This window comes from Aedes aegypti, unplaced genomic scaffold (assembly GCF_002204515.2).
Source record: "Aedes aegypti strain LVP_AGWG unplaced genomic scaffold, AaegL5.0 Primary Assembly AGWG_AaegL5_hic_scaff_1216_PBJ_arrow, whole genome shotgun sequence".
Classification (NCBI taxonomy): domain Eukaryota; kingdom Metazoa; phylum Arthropoda; class Insecta; order Diptera; family Culicidae; genus Aedes; species Aedes aegypti.
Genome location: NW_018734641.1, coordinates 14,688 through 33,022, shown reverse-complemented (window position 1 = coordinate 33,022; position 18,335 = coordinate 14,688). Strand labels below are relative to the sequence as shown.

General features: G+C 39.7%; 1 protein-coding gene across 1 annotated transcript; it reads right to left on the bottom strand.

The window, feature by feature from the left end:
• Nucleotides 1–12,828: 12,828 nt before the first annotated feature.
• On the bottom strand, nt 12,829–16,614 carry LOC110680343 (guanylyl cyclase GC-E-like). Its single transcript, XM_021856162.1, has 4 exons — nt 16,465–16,614; nt 13,464–13,829; nt 12,974–13,069; nt 12,829–12,877 (listed from the first exon to the last, which is right to left on the bottom strand). Exons 1-4 carry the CDS (start codon nt 16,581–16,583, stop codon nt 12,829–12,831), a joined length of 630 nt encoding a protein of 209 aa, XP_021711854.1. The 5' UTR covers nt 16,584–16,614.
• Nucleotides 16,615–18,335: the final 1,721 nt, after the last annotated feature.

Sequence of the window (18,335 nt, the reverse complement as noted above, 5' to 3'; positions counted from 1 at the left end):
CGGTTAATTCTTGTTGCCCAGTTTATTTACTGTTATGGAAATTTTCCGAACCACTTCGAGGGGTCGTTCAACCCAGTAACGACATTCTTTTCCACTTCGTAGGAATTTGCGAGCCTGTTGTCTTAACAGCATTCCACTCAAATCAAGCGATGGATGTGATTTGGTTAGTTTTGGAAATACGCGCACCTACATACGGATTTTTCTTAACCAGTATTTCTGTCCGCTCATAGTTCATCATTGTGGAGCTATTGGGAAAGGTTAGGACGCATTTTCCTCGAATACCGCTTGCGATTTGATTGTTTAGGAAACGTTCGATGTTTGACCATTTACCGCTCGAGAGCCGCAGCTTCTCTAACGAGGCAGAAGCTAACTGGCAATGTGTGAATGGAAAAATAAATCGTTCGCATCACAGTGGCTAAAATTTCGACGTCGGTTTGCAAACAGTTCCAAAAAATGTACATTAAAAACCAAAATAAACCCCTCTCACTGCGGTCCATAAGCTACTGAACTGATAGCTAATATAGAATAAATTCACATATCGAGGCAGAAGCTGTTTTCATGGTTCATTTTTCGAAGACTTATAAAGTGTTTTGTAGGTTCTCCTCGATGAATCGTTCACCGTTTTCAATGCCTGTAGAGGGGACTACCGGTCTATAATCGTCTTGTACCAATGGTAAATTTGGTTGGCGGGGGGGGTGAATGATTTTTTTTTTTTACCGCAGCTTCTTGGCGGAAGGCTCTAGTAGGCCTGACGTCCACTATTTTTTTTTTCTTTTTCTTTATTAAACGTAGTTTTTTTCAGCCCTGGGACTAGTTTCATCTCGGCACCAAACGGCTTTACTTTCTTTCGAAGGAGTCGCCACTATTGACCTTTTTGTCAAGTGTACTATATCGGGGATGGGATTCGAATCCCAGGTCCTCGGCGCGAGAGGGGGTGGGAGTTCTAACAACTACACAGGCCATCCCCCGTTCCTGAAATGTCCATCATTATCTGCCCAACAAATTGACTGAATCTGATTGAAAATCATACCCCGGCTGTCAAGTCAGGCTTCTTCGCATAACACAATCTTAGCGTGATATGGAAACAACAGGCACGAAAGTATTGTTTGTAGTTCACGCACCGGCCGGGATTACAACGAACTGGAAAAGTTTCGTCTGAATTAATTTTTACACAATTTTGCACACCTTCCATCGTTTTTCTTATTTGTTTATAATGCTGCCCGGGAAAGCCGTCTTGTCCATGATTTTTCCATATCTTTCTACGGAGCGTCGAACGATCGGGGTCGCGCCTTGAAATCGATTGAAAGGTGATGCTTTGGGATCTGGTTTTTCACGCATTTTTGTGAGGATTATCCGTTACAGTTAAAGGTTCAGGTCGGTTGTCGATCGGCTGTCAACGAAGCCGGCACTCGATATTCTTCCCACGAGCTTCGTTTACTACTGTTTAGAACACGGAAGATGATCTGGCATAACACTTTGTGGGTGTCATTTAGGTAAGTGGTTTGCTCGGAAAGTTCTCAAAAAACTAACTTGCGTCGCCTTTCTTGTAGATTGGGCGTTAACCTTCTCCAATGCAACCCCGGTAGCTGTTCTATTCTCCAGATTGTGCCTATCAGCTGGTGTAGAACAAATGGCCAGGCCTCTCCGGATCCATCTATATGAGTTCAGCTCCCGATAACATTCTTAAGTGCACTATATTTACTTCTTGAGTTTTGAAGACAGACAATGCGTTAATGCGCCCATTCAGAAAATGGAGCTGGTTGTGATTTGCATCCGCCCGCAGTACTGAACGGCATTTCCTCCGTTTTTCTAGACCTCATCCATTGCCTGCCGCTCCATGGGTATCAGGTGTTCATTGAAGTGCTTGCTTCCACCTTTCGATCAACTCACGTTCGTCTCGCCATTTCAAGATACTCCATCCTTTCTCCTGAAAATCTCGACGTTTTCCCCAAAGCCAATGCGGGATGCGTTGAGTTTTGATAGAACTTTCGTTGTTGTTCTTTGAAACCAGCACAGTGTGTTCCATCCACTCCTCCAGGTGGAACTTTGTTCGTCTCCCGAAAGAAAACGGGTCTTGCTGTTTGCCGTTTCTGTCTATAAACAATCCAACGTTTCTTTGCAGGGTTTCCTTTGCTGCTGCATGGAACCGCCCGCGCTGCATTTCTTTCCCTCTCCAGAGTTTCTGCCTAAGTACCATTCCTCGGTCGAACCAATCGTTCCGTCAACCTCCGTCCTACATTACCGATGTTGCTCTTCCGAGCTGCATGTTGAGAAGCTTGGTTTCCCTTTTCTACAGCAGTCCTCAAAGAGGGGGTTTCATCCAGCTCCAGCCCTCTTCCTCGAATGCAGCCTTGAGTGCTGCGCGTGAAGCCATTTGGCGACATCGGTGCTTTAGCCGCTCAAGGTATACCGGGGCGGCCGTCGGTACCCGTACGTTGTTTAAACGAACGAGTGTTCTTTGGTGTGCAGTTTAACCATCACCAGATAGTGGTCAGAGTCGATGGGTAGGGCCACGATAGGTCTTTGGACATGAAATGTCGGAGAAGGTGCCGGCCATCAATCAAAACGTTGGTTCGATGTTTGTGTGTATTCCTGTATCGCTTTCGTGGATTCTGTTGTATTGTATGCAGAGCTGTGCTGGGGCCCAGATAGCCGTGGCGGTAGACGCGCAGTCTATTTCAACAAGAACAAGCTGAGGTTGTGCGTTCGACCCACCGGTCGAGGATCTTTCGGGTTGGAAATTTTCTTGACTTCGCAGGGGCATAGAGTATCTTCACGATCATACGCATGCAAACTAATGGTCATTGGCCATAGTAAGCTCTCAGTGTTAATAACTGTGGAAATCGCTCATAGAACCTGAGTAGCAGGCTTTGTCCCAGTGGGGATCGTAACGCCAGAAAGAGAAGAAAAAGCTGTGCTGGAAGTAGGTGCTTGCGTAATGGCAATATTCTTGAGTGCGGCGAAATCCAATTAGTCGCTTTCCGTTCATCAGCCGGTGGGTAGCTGAACTTTCGATAGGTCTTGGCTGAACTTCTCCTCCTGGCCCCAAACCTGAGCGTTTAGATCTCCTATGATGATTTTGACGTGTGGCTTGAGCAGCTGTCGAACTCCACGTTCGAACTCAAGGCAGCGTTCTTTATATCATAATCATGCTTTCTGAAGCGAGGGCTGTGTTACGTTTACGATGTTGAAGTTGAAGAGCCGGCTCTTTGAGCTCAGCTTGCACATTCTCTCATTGATCGGCCACCACCGATCACCCGATCACGCTCCTCTGTATATCACCCATCACACACATTGAATCCTGAGAAAATTGAGAGAATCTCTCACGTATCGCTCTCTGTATCTATCATAATATGCTGCACATTATGAGAGACTGTTTATCGTATACTGCTACAACTTTGATTAAGTTGGGGGGATAGTTGTGCACGATAAAACCCCTCTAAACATGCTCCAAACCTGGGGACACTATTGCTATTGATTGATGGATTGTTTATCGTGCCAGTAAAGAAAAACACTCCTACCCCCAACGGTAAACAAGCGAGAAAAATAGATTTTTATCATCGCTCTCTCTCTCTCTGGGCCCTCGTTCGCTGCTTCCATTTATCAGACTTGTTACAACTTGCGATACATTGACGATTGTGGACCACAACAGATGGGATGTTTTTCTTTGCTTGCTTTGATCGTGCTTGTTCATACTCAAAGAGGGAATTCTGCAATGCCTGCCCATCACTATAAAAGCTGTTCCTAACTCGTGTGTGTTGCCGCAGCTCTGGGAGATGGTATGGTTACCTCTGAACGTTCGCATTATTGATCCTTTCAAACACACTTCCTGCAACGCTACGATGCCGACTCCGCGGTCCTTCAGCACGTCGGCGGGTATGCGTGTACTTCCGATGAAGTTGAGAGATTTACAGTTCCACGTACCGAGCATCCCCAATCGCTAAGTCCCTTTACGTCGCTGTGGTCTTCGCCGATTGTCCCGGTTCGTATTCTCTCGTTGATTATTCGTTGCTTGATTTTTTACGGGGGCCTGACACCAACCCCGTAGATTTCCGGAGGACCATTCCCCCTAAATGTTCAGAGGGCCATATTGAAGTTAGCTTAGAGTCCTTCTCTGGCACACGGACGATGATCAGCCGCTCCTAACAAGGAGTACAGACGCTCCAGGTTTGCAGAAGCAAAAGCAAAAACGAAAAGGGAAAATAAAAATACTAGGTTCCTACTCATGAATAGGAGTGCAAATCGCTTGCTGTAAGTAAGCAAGCGGCGAGTAGCATTTGCAACTCGATCCATTGGATGGATCGGCTGCCGTGTGCCCAAAAAACTGCGAGTAGATTGGAAGTCGGCCATTTTTTGGATCCCTTCTACTGTTGCCACTCACCGTCTGTTCGGTCGAAATCCCTGCCTAGTACACCACATTAGCACTTAGCGAAATCTTAAAGAAAAAAACAATTTATAGTTTATAATGAAGAAATTTCACATTTGTTAATTCTTACGAACAACACTGATACGTCCGATCGCCACAGACGCAGACAATTTTGAAACTGATTCTAACTGACATAACTGACAGATGCGCCAACGCCCAGAGTAGGGGAAGACGGGGTAAGTCCACCGCCTAAGCAATTTAATTCATACGTCAAAATCAAGAGTCAATAAATCTTTTTTCGACGCAGTATGTCGCTTTTTAAAGCCTTGGGCATGATAAAAAAATACCACAGGCGTTGTATTTGTAAAAATTTATTTATTTCTTGAAGCTTGAAAAAGTGATGTCTTATCACGATTTTTAGCGACGGGCAAAGCCACCAACCCACGGGGTAAAATCGATCACCACGATTGTCGTATACAATTTTGTGAAGAAAATTATCAGTTCCCTGTGATTCTAAAAAGTATAATGTTTTATGAATTCTACATTGATTACCGTGAGTATTGAATCATTTTTAGGGTTAATCAACTCAAAAAACTTAGATACAGTCGATTCTCTATAACTCGATATTCAAGGGACCATCGACTTATAGAATTATCGAGTTATAGAATATACCGACACAAAAAATCACAAAATCGAAGGAACAAATTTCTCAATTTCCAATACACATATAATCCCTTCTGTGAGAAAGAAATATAATTTTGTTGATAATATTTTACAAACTATTATTTGACCACTTTTTTTTGAAATGCTCGAAAAATCACGTTATTTTATTGACAATATATTCTTTTTATTTTCATGTTCTAAATACTTTTATTACAACTTACATGTATCTATTCACCTCCAACCAAGAATTAGACCAAGTATCTTCAAGTAAGAATGATTTTTAAATAGATATCGAGTTATGGAGGGAAATTTACCTCTCACGAGACATCGACTAGTGGAGATATCGAGTTATAGAAATATCGACTTATGGAGAGTACGATGTATGGAAATTTGAAGGGACCGAAAAATCCATCGAGTTATAGAGTATATCGAGTTATAGAATATCGAGTTGTGGAGAGTCGACTGTATATACTTATCATAACCTTAAAATACCCATATTTTCAAAAATATGCGGATTTGGCTTGTATTTTTTATGTGCTTTTACTTGAACAGTAATGTACAACGCAGTTTATACTTTTAAAATGGTTTAAACATTTGATTTGGTATTAATGACTGTTCGATATTTGCCAGAAAACTATTCGCCAGAAAATTATTCGCCAGAATGACATCTGTCGGAAAACCATTCGCCAGAATGTAGCGTTTACCAGAAAACCATTTGCCAGAATGTACCATTAGCCAGAAAGTATCATTCCCCACAATTGTTTTTTTATTGATTATGATCAATCAATTCATAGTGTTACATCCAGGAACCCATCTTCAAGAGCACTAAGTTGATCTTATACTACGCCAACAATCTCGTTTTAAGGTTTCTGCTGGTGCGCAGATCGAAGACAATAAAACACCGTTATTCTACATCTCTTGCCAGATTTTTGCCTTTGAAGTTTTAATGCAATATTCTATGCTGTTTTACCAAATTTTTAGTACGAGAAAATTGCCTTTTATTTAACCATCTGCTGTTCTTTATAAGAATATTGTATTATACAGAATTTTCTTGTACAACTACCAGGTAATTTATCTACGAGTGCTGCATTTTTTAGGGTTGTGCTACTTCCTCCCAAATATCCGTTCCCCAGATTTTGTTTCCCTGAACATCAGTTCCGTGAATACCCTGCCCCGGTTTTTACCCAGTTTGAGCTGCATCTCGGTTTCGAGCTGTCCATAAACCACGTGCCCGTTTATGGGGTAGAGAGGGTAGAGAGTCTATCCAAATACCACGATCCATACAAATTTCGGCTCATTAGAGGGAATGGATTGTTAGTTCAAAATTCAATTCTGAGCTTATTGCTTCACCAAAATTTAAGGATTTTGAGCACGTTTGGGTAAAAACAGAGATCATTGGAGAGACTCATATATTTGCGTCAGTTTACTTTCCTCCTGATCGAGCTACTAAGTCGTCGTATGAAGCAGCCGAAGAAATCGTTTCATACTTTCCTCCTGAATATAAAATTCATGTTTATGGTGACTTCAATCAACGAAATGTAGATTTTTTCCAGATTATGATAATGAGAGCATTCTTCTTCCAGTTGTTGGTGAAAATGAAACATTGCAATTTATATTTGAGAAAACTGCATTCCTTGGACTCAACCAAATTAATCATGTCAAAAACCAACAGAATTGTTTCTTAGATTTACTTCTAACGAATATATGTGAGGATTTTTGTGTTGTGGAATCTGTTTCTCCGTTATGGAAAAATGAAGCGATCGAATATTCCATATTTGTACATAGTAACCTTAATCCCAACGACTGTAGTTATGAGTATGTTTTTGATTACAATATGGCTAATTATGACAATATCAGGTACAAAATAAATAGAGTAAACTGGTAATCCAATCTGAAAGAAGAAGTAAATATTGAAAGTGCCGTACAAAACTTCTACAAAATTTTGTCGGCGGTAATTCAGGAGGAAGTTCCACTCAAACGTAAAAGACGAGGTTTTGGCTCAAAAAATCCAGTCTGGTTCAATAAGCAAATCATTAATTTGAAAAATCGCAAACAAAAAGCACACAAAACCTACAAGGCACATAATAGTCAAGCAAATTTAGAAAAGTATCTGAGTATTTGTGATCAACTAAATTTAACTATTTCTAATGCACTTACAGATTATAACATAAAAACCGAAAATGAAGTCAAGTCATGTCCAAAGAATTTCTTCAACTATGTCAAATCAAAGATTAATTCAAACAATTTCCCATCAAAAATGACATTAGACGACAAAGCAGGAATAACTCAGAAGATATTTGTAACCTTTTTGCAACTTTTTTTCAAGAAACTTACACGAGCTTCTCTGATAATGATCGTGATTTTGGATATTTTTCATACCTTCCGGAGATTTCTAGGGATGTTGGAGTAAATCAAATTCATGTTCAAGACATTACGACAGGTCTGAATGATTTAGATGCTACTAAAGGATCAGGGCCAGATGGAATCCACCATTATTTATAAAAAAAATTAGCGGTAGAACTTACAACTCCACTATTCTGGCTTTTCAATATGTCACTTGAATCTGGTGAATTTCCAAAGAAATGGAAAAAGTCTTTCTTGGTACCCATTTACAAATCAGGCAAAAAATCTGATATCAGGAACTATCGTGGGATTGCCATCATTTCATGCATTCCAAAACTGTTCGAATCAATTATTAACAAATGTATTTTTGGTCAAATTAAACACAGAATAACTAATTCAATTCACAACATGGCTTCTTTAAAGGCCGTTCAACTACTACAAACCTCCTGGCGTTTGTTGATTATTCCCTAATGGCAATGGATATAGGTAACCACGTAGAGGCTCTCTATACTGATTTTAGTAAAGCATTTGATAGACTTGACATTTCAATGTTAATTTTCAAACTGAGTAAAATAGGTATCGAGAAAAAGCTTCTCACATGGATTGAATAATATCTAACTGACCGGCAGCAAATAGTAAGATTTAATGACAAAAAATCCAAACCAATTCAAGTCACATCAGGTGTTCCTCAAGGCTCCCACTTAGGACCTCTCCTTTTTATTTTATATGTTAACGACGTATCTTTTATTCTAAAAAAAATACGGATTCTTATACATGCAGATGACATGAAATTGTTTCTAGAAATCAAGAAAGACGACGATTATGAAACATTTCATAATGAAATACTTTTATTTAATACCTGGTGTTTTAAAAGTTTATTGAAGTTGAATGTTGAAAAATGTAATCTAATAACTTATAGCAGAAAACGAAACACTCCGAATTTAACAATAAGGTTAGGAAACCAACATGTTGAAAAATGTGATAAAATTAGAGATCTAGGTGTAATTTTGGATTCCAAATTAACGTTCGTTGAACATTACAACACAATAACTCATAAAGCGGGCAATATGCTTAACTTCATAAAACGTTTCGGATATCATTTTCAAGACCCTTATACGATCAAAACCCTTTACGTTGCTTATGTGAGATCCATATTAGAGTATTGTAGTGTTGTCTGGTCTCCATATTTGTAAACACATAAAGAACGAATAGAGTCGATTCAAAAGCAGTTTTTACTATACGCACTCCGCAAATTAGGATGGACTGTATTTCCTCTTCCGTCATATAAAGCACGATGCATGTTGATAAACATTCAGACATTAAAACAGCGACGAGAATATGCCATGGTCGCATTTGTTAACGATATCGTTTCACAACGTATTAACTCAACAAAGCTATTATCCAGATTAAACTTTTATGCTCCTAATCGACAATTGCGTCACAGAAATTTGTTTACTTTAGATCGTTATCGTACAAACTACGCCAAATTTAGTCCTCTAAATCAAATGATGTCTGTTTACAATGAGCACTGTGAAATGATTGATCTAAGTATGCCCCGGACCAAATTGAAATCATATTTTAACTCACTAGGAAATCTTAGAATATAATAAACTATGTAACTATGTAGTCTACAAATGATTGACGAAATAAATAAATAAATAAATAAATAAAAGTGACATTCGGCTAACTGGCGTTCGCGGAAATTACATAGGAGGGAACGACATGCGGGTAAAAGTAGCACAATCTTTTTTAGTGATATTAGTCACCTAAATTACAGTAGATGAAAAAGTATTCAAAAAAATGGGTTGATGCATATCGCTAATTGCTATAGTTTGGGGCAAATAGTAATTCTTATTATTATCTTATTTGTCTGAAAGCTCCAAAAAAATGATATAGTAACTTACTTTGGTTTATGAGAAAGGCATTAATTATTTGATCGAACAGATGGCACAAATAGTTGCAACGTATATCGAAATCTCGAAAATATATAATGAACTACCCAAGTAACCATAAGCACTAATAATAAGCCCTAAATCAGCATCATAGACGCGTACATGCATTATAATAGCACCACAAATGCTTACACACCTTATAGCAGCACTTCCGCTGCATAGAAACCCTATTACAGCATCATTAATGTTTCTAAGCCTGATGCTGCGAAAACAACTGACGTTTCTCACGTGGTCTTATATCAGCATTAGTGGTGTAGAGAAGCACGGTTATATCTTGCTGTTACCGTGCCGCATTATCGTGCTTACTGGTTACTTCCCAAGTATAACCGTGCTTCTCTGCACCACTAATGCTGATATAAGACCACGTGAGAAACGTCAGTTGTTTTCACCAGGTTTTTAGGGCGAATATTTTGTGCTTTCGCGTACGCAGCCAGAGAGCTTTCGCGTATGCGGCCAAGCAACTGGTACACGAGGTAAATAAATGAATGAATGAGAACGGAAACCTCTAATAGTATGCAAAAATGTAATAAAATGATACAGATAGTACTTTTCCGTATCAGACATATTTGTTTTGGTAGTTTTCATCCTATCGAGGACTTGCAATTGCCACATTTTGATCCTCGTTTTATGATGATGAAATTTCTCATTTACGTCTCGAACCTGCAACACCCGTATTGTTGAGTTGTTGTCCTGCTCCTTTGCTCCTACGGCCACATAAGATGAATAGTATTGGAAAGAAAAGTGACCATTTTAAACCATCACTTTTCCCCGTCATAAAACCTGCAATTGTGGTAGTGAGAAGATTTATGTTTGACTCCCTCTTACCACTATATGCAAACACAAAGCACGTGGTATATCTGTCAAAACACTGGGATGGCATTTAAACATGCCCTGTATTCGAATATAAAGCCAATATAGTGCTTATTTAATGCCTGTATGCATCAGGCTTAGAAACATTAATGATGCTGTAATAGGGTTTCTATGCAGCGGAAGTGCTGCTATAAGGTGTGTAAGCATTTGTGGTGCTATTATAATGCATGTACGCGTCTATGATGCTGATTTAGGGCTTATTATTAGTGCTTATGGTTACTTGGGTTGGGCTGTGCACTGTGCTCGATCGAGTCATTTGCATTCGGGTTTGAAAAAACGTTGCGAAGAAGAAGATTACAGTTTTGAAGAGCCGTGACAATTTTTTTGTTTTGAAACGGTCATGTAGGCGAATTCCGGCGCGTATTTTCTTCGAAAGAAAAGAAAAATTTTTCTTTGCTAGTGTGTTTATGGACAGAAAATTTCTTCTCTTCGAAGAAAATGTGCGCCGGAATTCACCTAATGGTTTGCTTCGGATTTTGATGTCGTGTAGAAATATGTAAATGTCGAGGTGGTAAAATGTTTGCTACAAGTACATTTCTCATCCTGTCAGTAAGCAGTTTCTTTCATATAAAGTGTTACAGATTTTAAAAAATGGAACTGTTATTCTATTGCGTGTTCTTCTTTCTTCTAGTTCTACGTTCCTTCCGGATTGAGCGCTATCTATACAATTCATATTTAATAAGTTAAAATTATTGATGTTGATCATTGAATGCCCGAGAAGATGTTTTTTTTTTTTTGAAGTTGTGAGGAAGTCATTTATACCTAGTCCAAGGATTTGAATACTATAAATAACCGAGCCAGAGCGTTAACAAATAACACCAACAAATATAATCTCATCACATTTGTTAACGCTATGGCTCGGTTATTTCTACAACAAACTTTCTGAAAAAAAAAAAATCCAGGGGATTATCTATTCTAGGAATGGTATATTCTGGCGAATGGTTTTCTGGCGAAAGGTGCATTCTGGCATATGGTACAGTGACCCACGCAGTTGAATCACCCACAATTTAATGAAATCAGCTGATTTCAAAAGACAAAATTATTATCAAACTTGTCACAAAACATCACAGAATTATTTTTACACATAGTTTCTTATCAGTAAAAATAATTCTGTGATGTTTTGTGACAAGTTTGATAATATTTTGTCTTTTGCAGTCAGCTGATTCATAAATTGTGAGTGATTCAACTGCGTGGGGTCACTGTACTTTCTTATGTTATTCTGGCGAATGGTTTTCTGGCAAATATCGCACAATCAGGCGATATTTAAAACTGAAAAGGCAATAGATGGCTCTTTTCCAGTGGTAGTAAAATCGAAATCCTGAAGCAAAGAAAGCACCATTGCAGATGAACTAAACACAAAAAGTTATGTATTCACTTTACACTTTATTTCTAATCACTACTTTTTCGATCCAGTTTCCTAATTGCAAAGTATTTTACGATTTTCGTTATTTTCCATACGTTTTGGACAGTTCTCCGACTACCATTCTTCCATGTGCTTGTGTTGAAAGTTTGAGAAATTTGAGAATCCAGCGTAGCGCGATCAATGAGTGGAATACAAACATCAGTATCGCCGCTCGGCGGCGGTTTAGAGAAACTGATCGTTCGAAAGGTTGTTGTTTGTAATTTTTGCCGCTGGCGCCAACTGTTAGCGTTCGAAAACAAAATAACAGCCTATTAGGGGTGCGGTTTTACCCCGCTTGCGCAATTTTCATAACTATGGCATTATTTCGAAGCTAAATATTTACAATTTTATATTTCACTTAACTGTCAATTAGTGTCAATTAGTGAACACGTGCAAGGTCCATTATTCATGGAAATTTTTGTTTTTGTTCATGAATATTTTGGTGTGTTTTCGTCATGATATCATGACTGAATTCATGGTTTCATGAGATATTTTCTTTTCATGATTTTTGATTAATGATAACGGAACAGATTTTTTCCGTGTAAATACCAGTAATATGTAAAAAGTCACTCTTTTTATGAAATCATGAATGGTGCAACCGAAAACTCTGAGGAATCTACATAAGTAGTTGCTACTACTCTTAATTTTCTTGCTGGCGTTTACGTCTTAACTGAGACAGAGACTGCTTCCAAGCATAGTGTTTTTATGAGCACTTCCGTAGTCAATTGACTGAGAGCTTTCTTTGCCAAAGTTGCCATTTTATTCGCAATTCGTATATCGCGTGGCAGGTACTATGATACTGCCAGGGAAAATGGGAATAGATTTCTAACCCGAAAAGGTCCTCGTCGCGGGATTCGAAACACACGACCCTCAGCTTGGTCTTGCTGAATAGCTGCGCGATCACTACGACTATTGAGGCCCCTGAATAAGATGATGTACTTGCCATTTTCCAACAATTTGATACCACTCTGTGCCTCCATCATAGTCCAGCGAAAATGAAGACTTTGTTTCACCGAGACAAATCATATCCGAACCATGGGTAGACACATTGGGATGAAAAATTGTTTTACACACCCAACTGGGGAAATATTTGGCCGAGACCTACGCGTCCGACATGTCTGGCAATGACAGTGTATAACTCAATGGCGGCGGTAGAAAAGATGGAGTGCGTGCAGAATTTTACGATGATGACGAGAATGATGAGAGTGGGATGAATAATGGCGGTGAGTGATTTATGGCAGCTGGTGCTGGATGGATGGCATCGCGATCTGGGGCAATGTTCTACAATGTTCAGAAAGGTCAGATTTGTAAACTTTCCAAATCGTGTTAGACAGGCCCCGCAAATCGTTACACCATCCAGGCGGCTTAACTCCGTACCTGTTGACTCCATTCCGGGAGGCCGTGTTGACCGTGTCGCCAAACAGACAGTATCGGGGCATTGTCAAACCGACGAACACCCGGCACAGCATGGACCTGTTGATGGTCGGTTAAACAAATAAATTCGTTTCGTCGGAATAATAAAAAGGGCTCCCATATTGTAGTCATTCAAACTGTTATGACGCTATGCCAAAAGGGAGTTACTATGCAACTTTCATATGCCCCTGGATTTATTTTATTACAGAAAAAAAAACTTGCTTTTTGTTTACAACAGCGGCATGGTGTTTCTGATTACGGAAAAACCGCGTGACGACTGGAAGGTAAAATTTAAAAAACATTTTCTAAAAAAAATTCAAGGTACATAGAATATTTTACAGTTTTCACTTGCTTGTTTTATATGATCAAGAGCAACTTCCTGTGAAAGAAAATCCGAGGTACATGAAAGTTGCATAATAACCCCATCTGGACATAGCGTGGTGCTGGTTCTTACCTGTGTGTAATCCGATGCGAAGCTGCAGTGGAAACACCCGGTAGGTGGCGAACCTTGAAATTGCCACTCTGGTGCAGCAGATCCAACGCCATGGTAGCAATTTGCTCCGCATGGTCTGGCGTTCGGACGGGTAGGCCTCCCACAACCATGTATGCGTCTCCGATGGTTTCCACCTTGTACACGTTGTAGGCGTTTATGGTGGCATCGAAGCAGGTATAGAGGTCGTTCAGCAGGTCCACCACTTGGACGGGCGTACAGTGGGCGGATATCGTTGTGAAACCAACGATATCGCTGAAGTAGATTGTTACTTCGGAGAACTCTTCCGGCTCGACGGCGAGCCCCAGCTTGAGGCGTTCGGCGACGGAGCTGCGAAAATGGTAGAGAAATATTGATATTAGTAGAACTGCGCTTCGGCTCATGATTGGAGTAAAGATGCTAGTATGTAGTTCAAAAATCATCTCAGTAAATGCATATAATGATGTAGAAAGTTGAGGGTTTGCTAAAAACTTGACTATTATGGGATTTTAATTACATGGCTTGAAGATCTTTTGGAATCAATAGATGTACATACATACATTTTCCTAGTTCATTGTATTCTGAGTTTTAAAAAAATATCATATCGAAAGTTATTTGAAACACTAAAATGTAATATTCAGAATTATATACACTACCCAAAAAAAAGTTTAGCATCCCCTAAACACTATATTATATATGATGCAATATATCAGAATCCTTACTTTCTACAAAGTTGCGGCTTTCAGCAAAGTTGTTCGGAAGCCTTATGGCGCACACTGGGGCAGAATCGAAAAAAAAAACGCGGATACAACCTGCGGTTCTTTGGAATGAAGAGATAGACAAGAAATTCTGGATCCACATTTGGATATGTGTTACATTAGGGCGATTCAAATTTTAAAAAATGTTTGAAAATCCAATCTCCCTTATGCTTTTTACCATCCTTACCATAAAAAATAGTGTTCTGTGAAATTCTCAGCTTTCTAGGTGGTGATTTAAAGGTGGCTCCAAAGACACACGGATAAAATCTGATCCCCACACCATGATTTACAAATCATGAAATTCATAAATTGGTTAGGTCATAATATCAGGATCCGCAAATCATGGTTCCTGGAGTCATAATCATGATTCCTCATAAGCGTAACATCCAGTGTGAAAACACTAAGCGGCGCACTTTGCTTCATCACATTCGTATCGATCACTCTCAATTCAAGATGACGAAGCGGTTGAGTGGTAGAGTACGTGGCTCACATTCGGAAGTTTCTTGGATCGAATCTCAATGCATGCTATTTTTAACTTTTTTTATTTTGTCGATCATAAACGGATGCCGCGACTCAGAATTTGTGGCATTTGAATCATGATCCGAGCAATCAGCTACAAAAAACCTAACGCGTGTGTTTGCGTTACGGCAATCTGACTCATGATATCATGAGTCCCAAATCATGGTGTATTTTCATAAGACGAAAACACGCTGGAATCATGATATCATGATTCATAATCTTGTTTTTGAATTTTGATTTCTACCCGTGCAATGTAGGTTTATATCTTCTTCTTTCTGGCGTTACGTCCCAACTGGGACAGAGCCTGCTTCTCAGCTTAGTGTCTTTATGAGCACTGTCCACAGTTATTAACTGAGAGCTTACTGTGCCAATGACCATTTTTGCATGCGTATATCGTGTGGCAGGTACGAAGATTACTCTATTGCCCTGGGAATCGAGAAAATTTCCAACCCGAAAAGATCCTCGACCAGCGGGATTCGAACCCACGACCCCTCAGCATGGTCATGCTGAATAGCTGCGCGTTTACCGCTACGGCTATCTGGGCCCCAAACTGGTTAGGTTTATATGGAAATTACTATGAAGAAATTTTGAGAAATGTTCCAAACACGCTAGTACTGTAATGTAAGTAGAAACTCATTTTTCAAACCTTAATGGAGAATGTTGCTGAAGAAACAAATCCCTTTTGAGCTAATCTTGTTTGCGATTTTTGTACATGTTTGCAGGGCTATAATCCCATATTAAGCTAAATAATAGCAAACAAACTCATAAATATCTCTTCTGCTATCCGTCAGATTGAATTTCTTTCTTCAGCAAACTTCTTTATTATGGTTTGAAGAATTAGTTTTTGCTACGGGATAATAAAATCGTACTTACATTACAGTACTAGCGTGTTTGGAACATATCTCAAAATTTCTCCATAGTAATTCCCATATAAACCAACATTGTCTTTGGGCCACCTTAGCTCCATCGCCGATGTCACCAGACGCCGAAAACAACAGAAATTTGGTAAGTGGAGGAGTGTCGATCGAACTCTTCCCAATTGTGGAAACTAAATCTGCAAGCAAGCGTTTAGACTGGAATCAAGCAGGACATCGCAACAGAGGTAGACCCAGAGGCTCATGGCGAGACAGCTTTAACAAAGAATAGAAGAATTCGACCAAAATTTGACCTGGCTACAGTCCATGATGGAAATCTTCCACGTCGGGCCCTATTAAATACAGTGGAAGCTTGTTATAACGATTATCGCAAGGGACCGACCGTAATAGAGAAATGCCATTATAGAGAATGGTTATTAACATCAAAATTTTTTGGAAGGGACCGAAAAAATGTCACTATAGAGGGCTTTTGTCGCTATAAGAGTTGTCGTTATAACGAACTTCGACTGTAGTAACTATCGTAAGTATAGTGTTACTGCTACTTGGGATGCGAAATATCTATCACTTAAAATAAAATCAATTGTACTATGGGGTACACGACTGTGTAGGTAGATTTACAATTTCATCGGCAGACATACTTCTGTTTCTGTTTGCTGCTTCGACATTCCTGAATTGCGTATGACACATTGTGTAACAACTCAGTGGGCGACAGAGTACAATGTACAATACAGCATCATTTCAATGGGGTTGGTATGCTCGGTTGCGTAGGATCGGTATCATTTTGATGTGTGCATCGCAAAAATTATTGTCCTTTTTACATCCTATTACACCTACCTCGGAAGCATCCTGTTAAGCAGTTGTTCAGTCTTTTTGCGTTCCATATCGAGCTGCTCGGTTCGCTCCCGGATCAGCTCTTCCAGGTTGTTGGAGTACTTTTCCAACATTTGAAACATGGTGTCCACAAAGTTGACCTTCCGACCGTGATTTAATTGCTTGGAAACGTTCACAGATCCTGTGGAGCGGAAATGATTGGACAAGGTTGTCGAAGGGGAATCAGAATACAAATTATACATAAGATGAATTATATGAATCGGTTACATTGCCCGGATGGAATTTGCCTTTGAAGTCAAACTATGGGGATTGAATATACACAAATGCATGCAGATGAAAAGAATTAATTTATGATGAAAAAATGTTTACCGTAAAATGGGATGTTAAGTGATAAAAAACCCAGTTCAACTTTAAGTTTTGAGCAACTTCTAGTTTGTCAATAATTGAACAAAAGTCAGTCTTCTTCCTGCGTCTATAGAGAGAACAGTTACAATGACGACCAATTTCAGAAATTATCATGAAATCCCAATGGATTATACCATAGTTATAACACATGTTGTACTCAGTAAGCACATTTTTCTCATTTGTTATTATTTTGGATGGTTAGTACTTAACATAAAAAAAAGTTATAACAAAATTTTCTCAACATCGAACAAGATTGAAACAATATGTATGTGTTATAGAGCGGAACGGTTTTTCGGTATCCTTCATCGTAATTGTTGGGAAAAGAAGTGTGAGAAAAATCTGATGACACGTGAAGAGGCGTAAACGAGTCTCCTTTCGTTTAAAAAATGGCAGATTCCGTATCGTATCCGTATCCGTATCGTATCGTTTGTACAAATCAGTAGAAATAAGCTAACGCACACATTTGAGTGATTTAACTCGCTTGAATATGTCGAAGTTAAATGAATCCCAATTAACTTTTATTCTTTTATTTTTGGAGTGTACAATTTCGATCCTTCAAAAACCAACGAATCATCAGCATCCCATTTTATGGTTATTCTCGAAATTAATGGCAGGAATTTGCATTTTTTTTCATTCTGGGTCATTTTAACAGCGTTTCATACATTACGAAATCAGGTCGCATTTCGGGCTTTCCGCCCAACATTGCCGCATGATATTGATGGCCTCCGGAGGGGCGGCTCCCTTGGACACCGATGGACGTATAAGGGGTGGAGGTTTTTTGATTTTCGCTATAATTTCTTCCGGTGAAAGGGACAGCATACAGAACGGTTCCCCTCGGACGACCACTTCCTGCATGATGATTCCGAAAGCGTACACATCGGCGGCCTGCGTCCCTCCCTTGGGATAGCCTTGGTGGCTCGAAGTGCTTCCGGTGCCGTCCAGAGCAGATCTTTGGCACTTTTTGGCGGGGGCGTAATACCTTGGGCGTCGTAGAAGTTCAGCATGCCGTAGTCGGTGATTTTTAGCACCCACCGGGCGTCCACTACGCAGTTTCGCGACGAGAGCGTCCCATGAACTCGAATCGGTGACCGTGAAGGTATCGCATTCCACGAACCAAGTCCGTTAGTAAGCTCAATCGAAACGACCAGTCGAGCTTAATTTCGTCCATGATGAGCACGTCCTGCAACGAACCACGGGAACAGTGTTCGTATACCAAAGCCGTTCGGGTAGGCTCGTTCAGCCAACCTAGAAATAAAAGGGAAAAATTGGTCGTTAGCTGGTTTAGTTAAAAGTAGACTTTTCCTAAAATTATAAATTAGCTAGAAATTTATTTTAGGACAATCACGAAGTGCTCCAAGCTTTTGTCTAAAATATCTAATTCTAGAATGGTGGGCTTTTGTGGCCGTGCGGTTTGTATCGCCAGGCAATTAAGTGCATCGTGTAGGAATATTTCTCGGCTGTCTCACTCG

Excerpts from the sequence above, each read along its gene's own strand:
- LOC110680343 (XM_021856162.1), bottom strand. The coding sequence starts at position 16,583 with ATGTTTCAAATGTTGGAAAAGTACTCCAACAACCTGGAAGAGCTGATC. Across the intron at positions 13,830-16,464 it reads CTTAACAGGATGCTTCCGAG|CTCCGTCGCCGAACGCCTCA; the intron begins GTAGGTGTAATA and ends CCATTTTCGCAG. Across the intron at positions 13,070-13,463 it reads TCGCATCGGATTACACACAG|GTCCATGCTGTGCCGGGTGT; the intron begins GTAAGAACCAGC and ends GACCATCAACAG.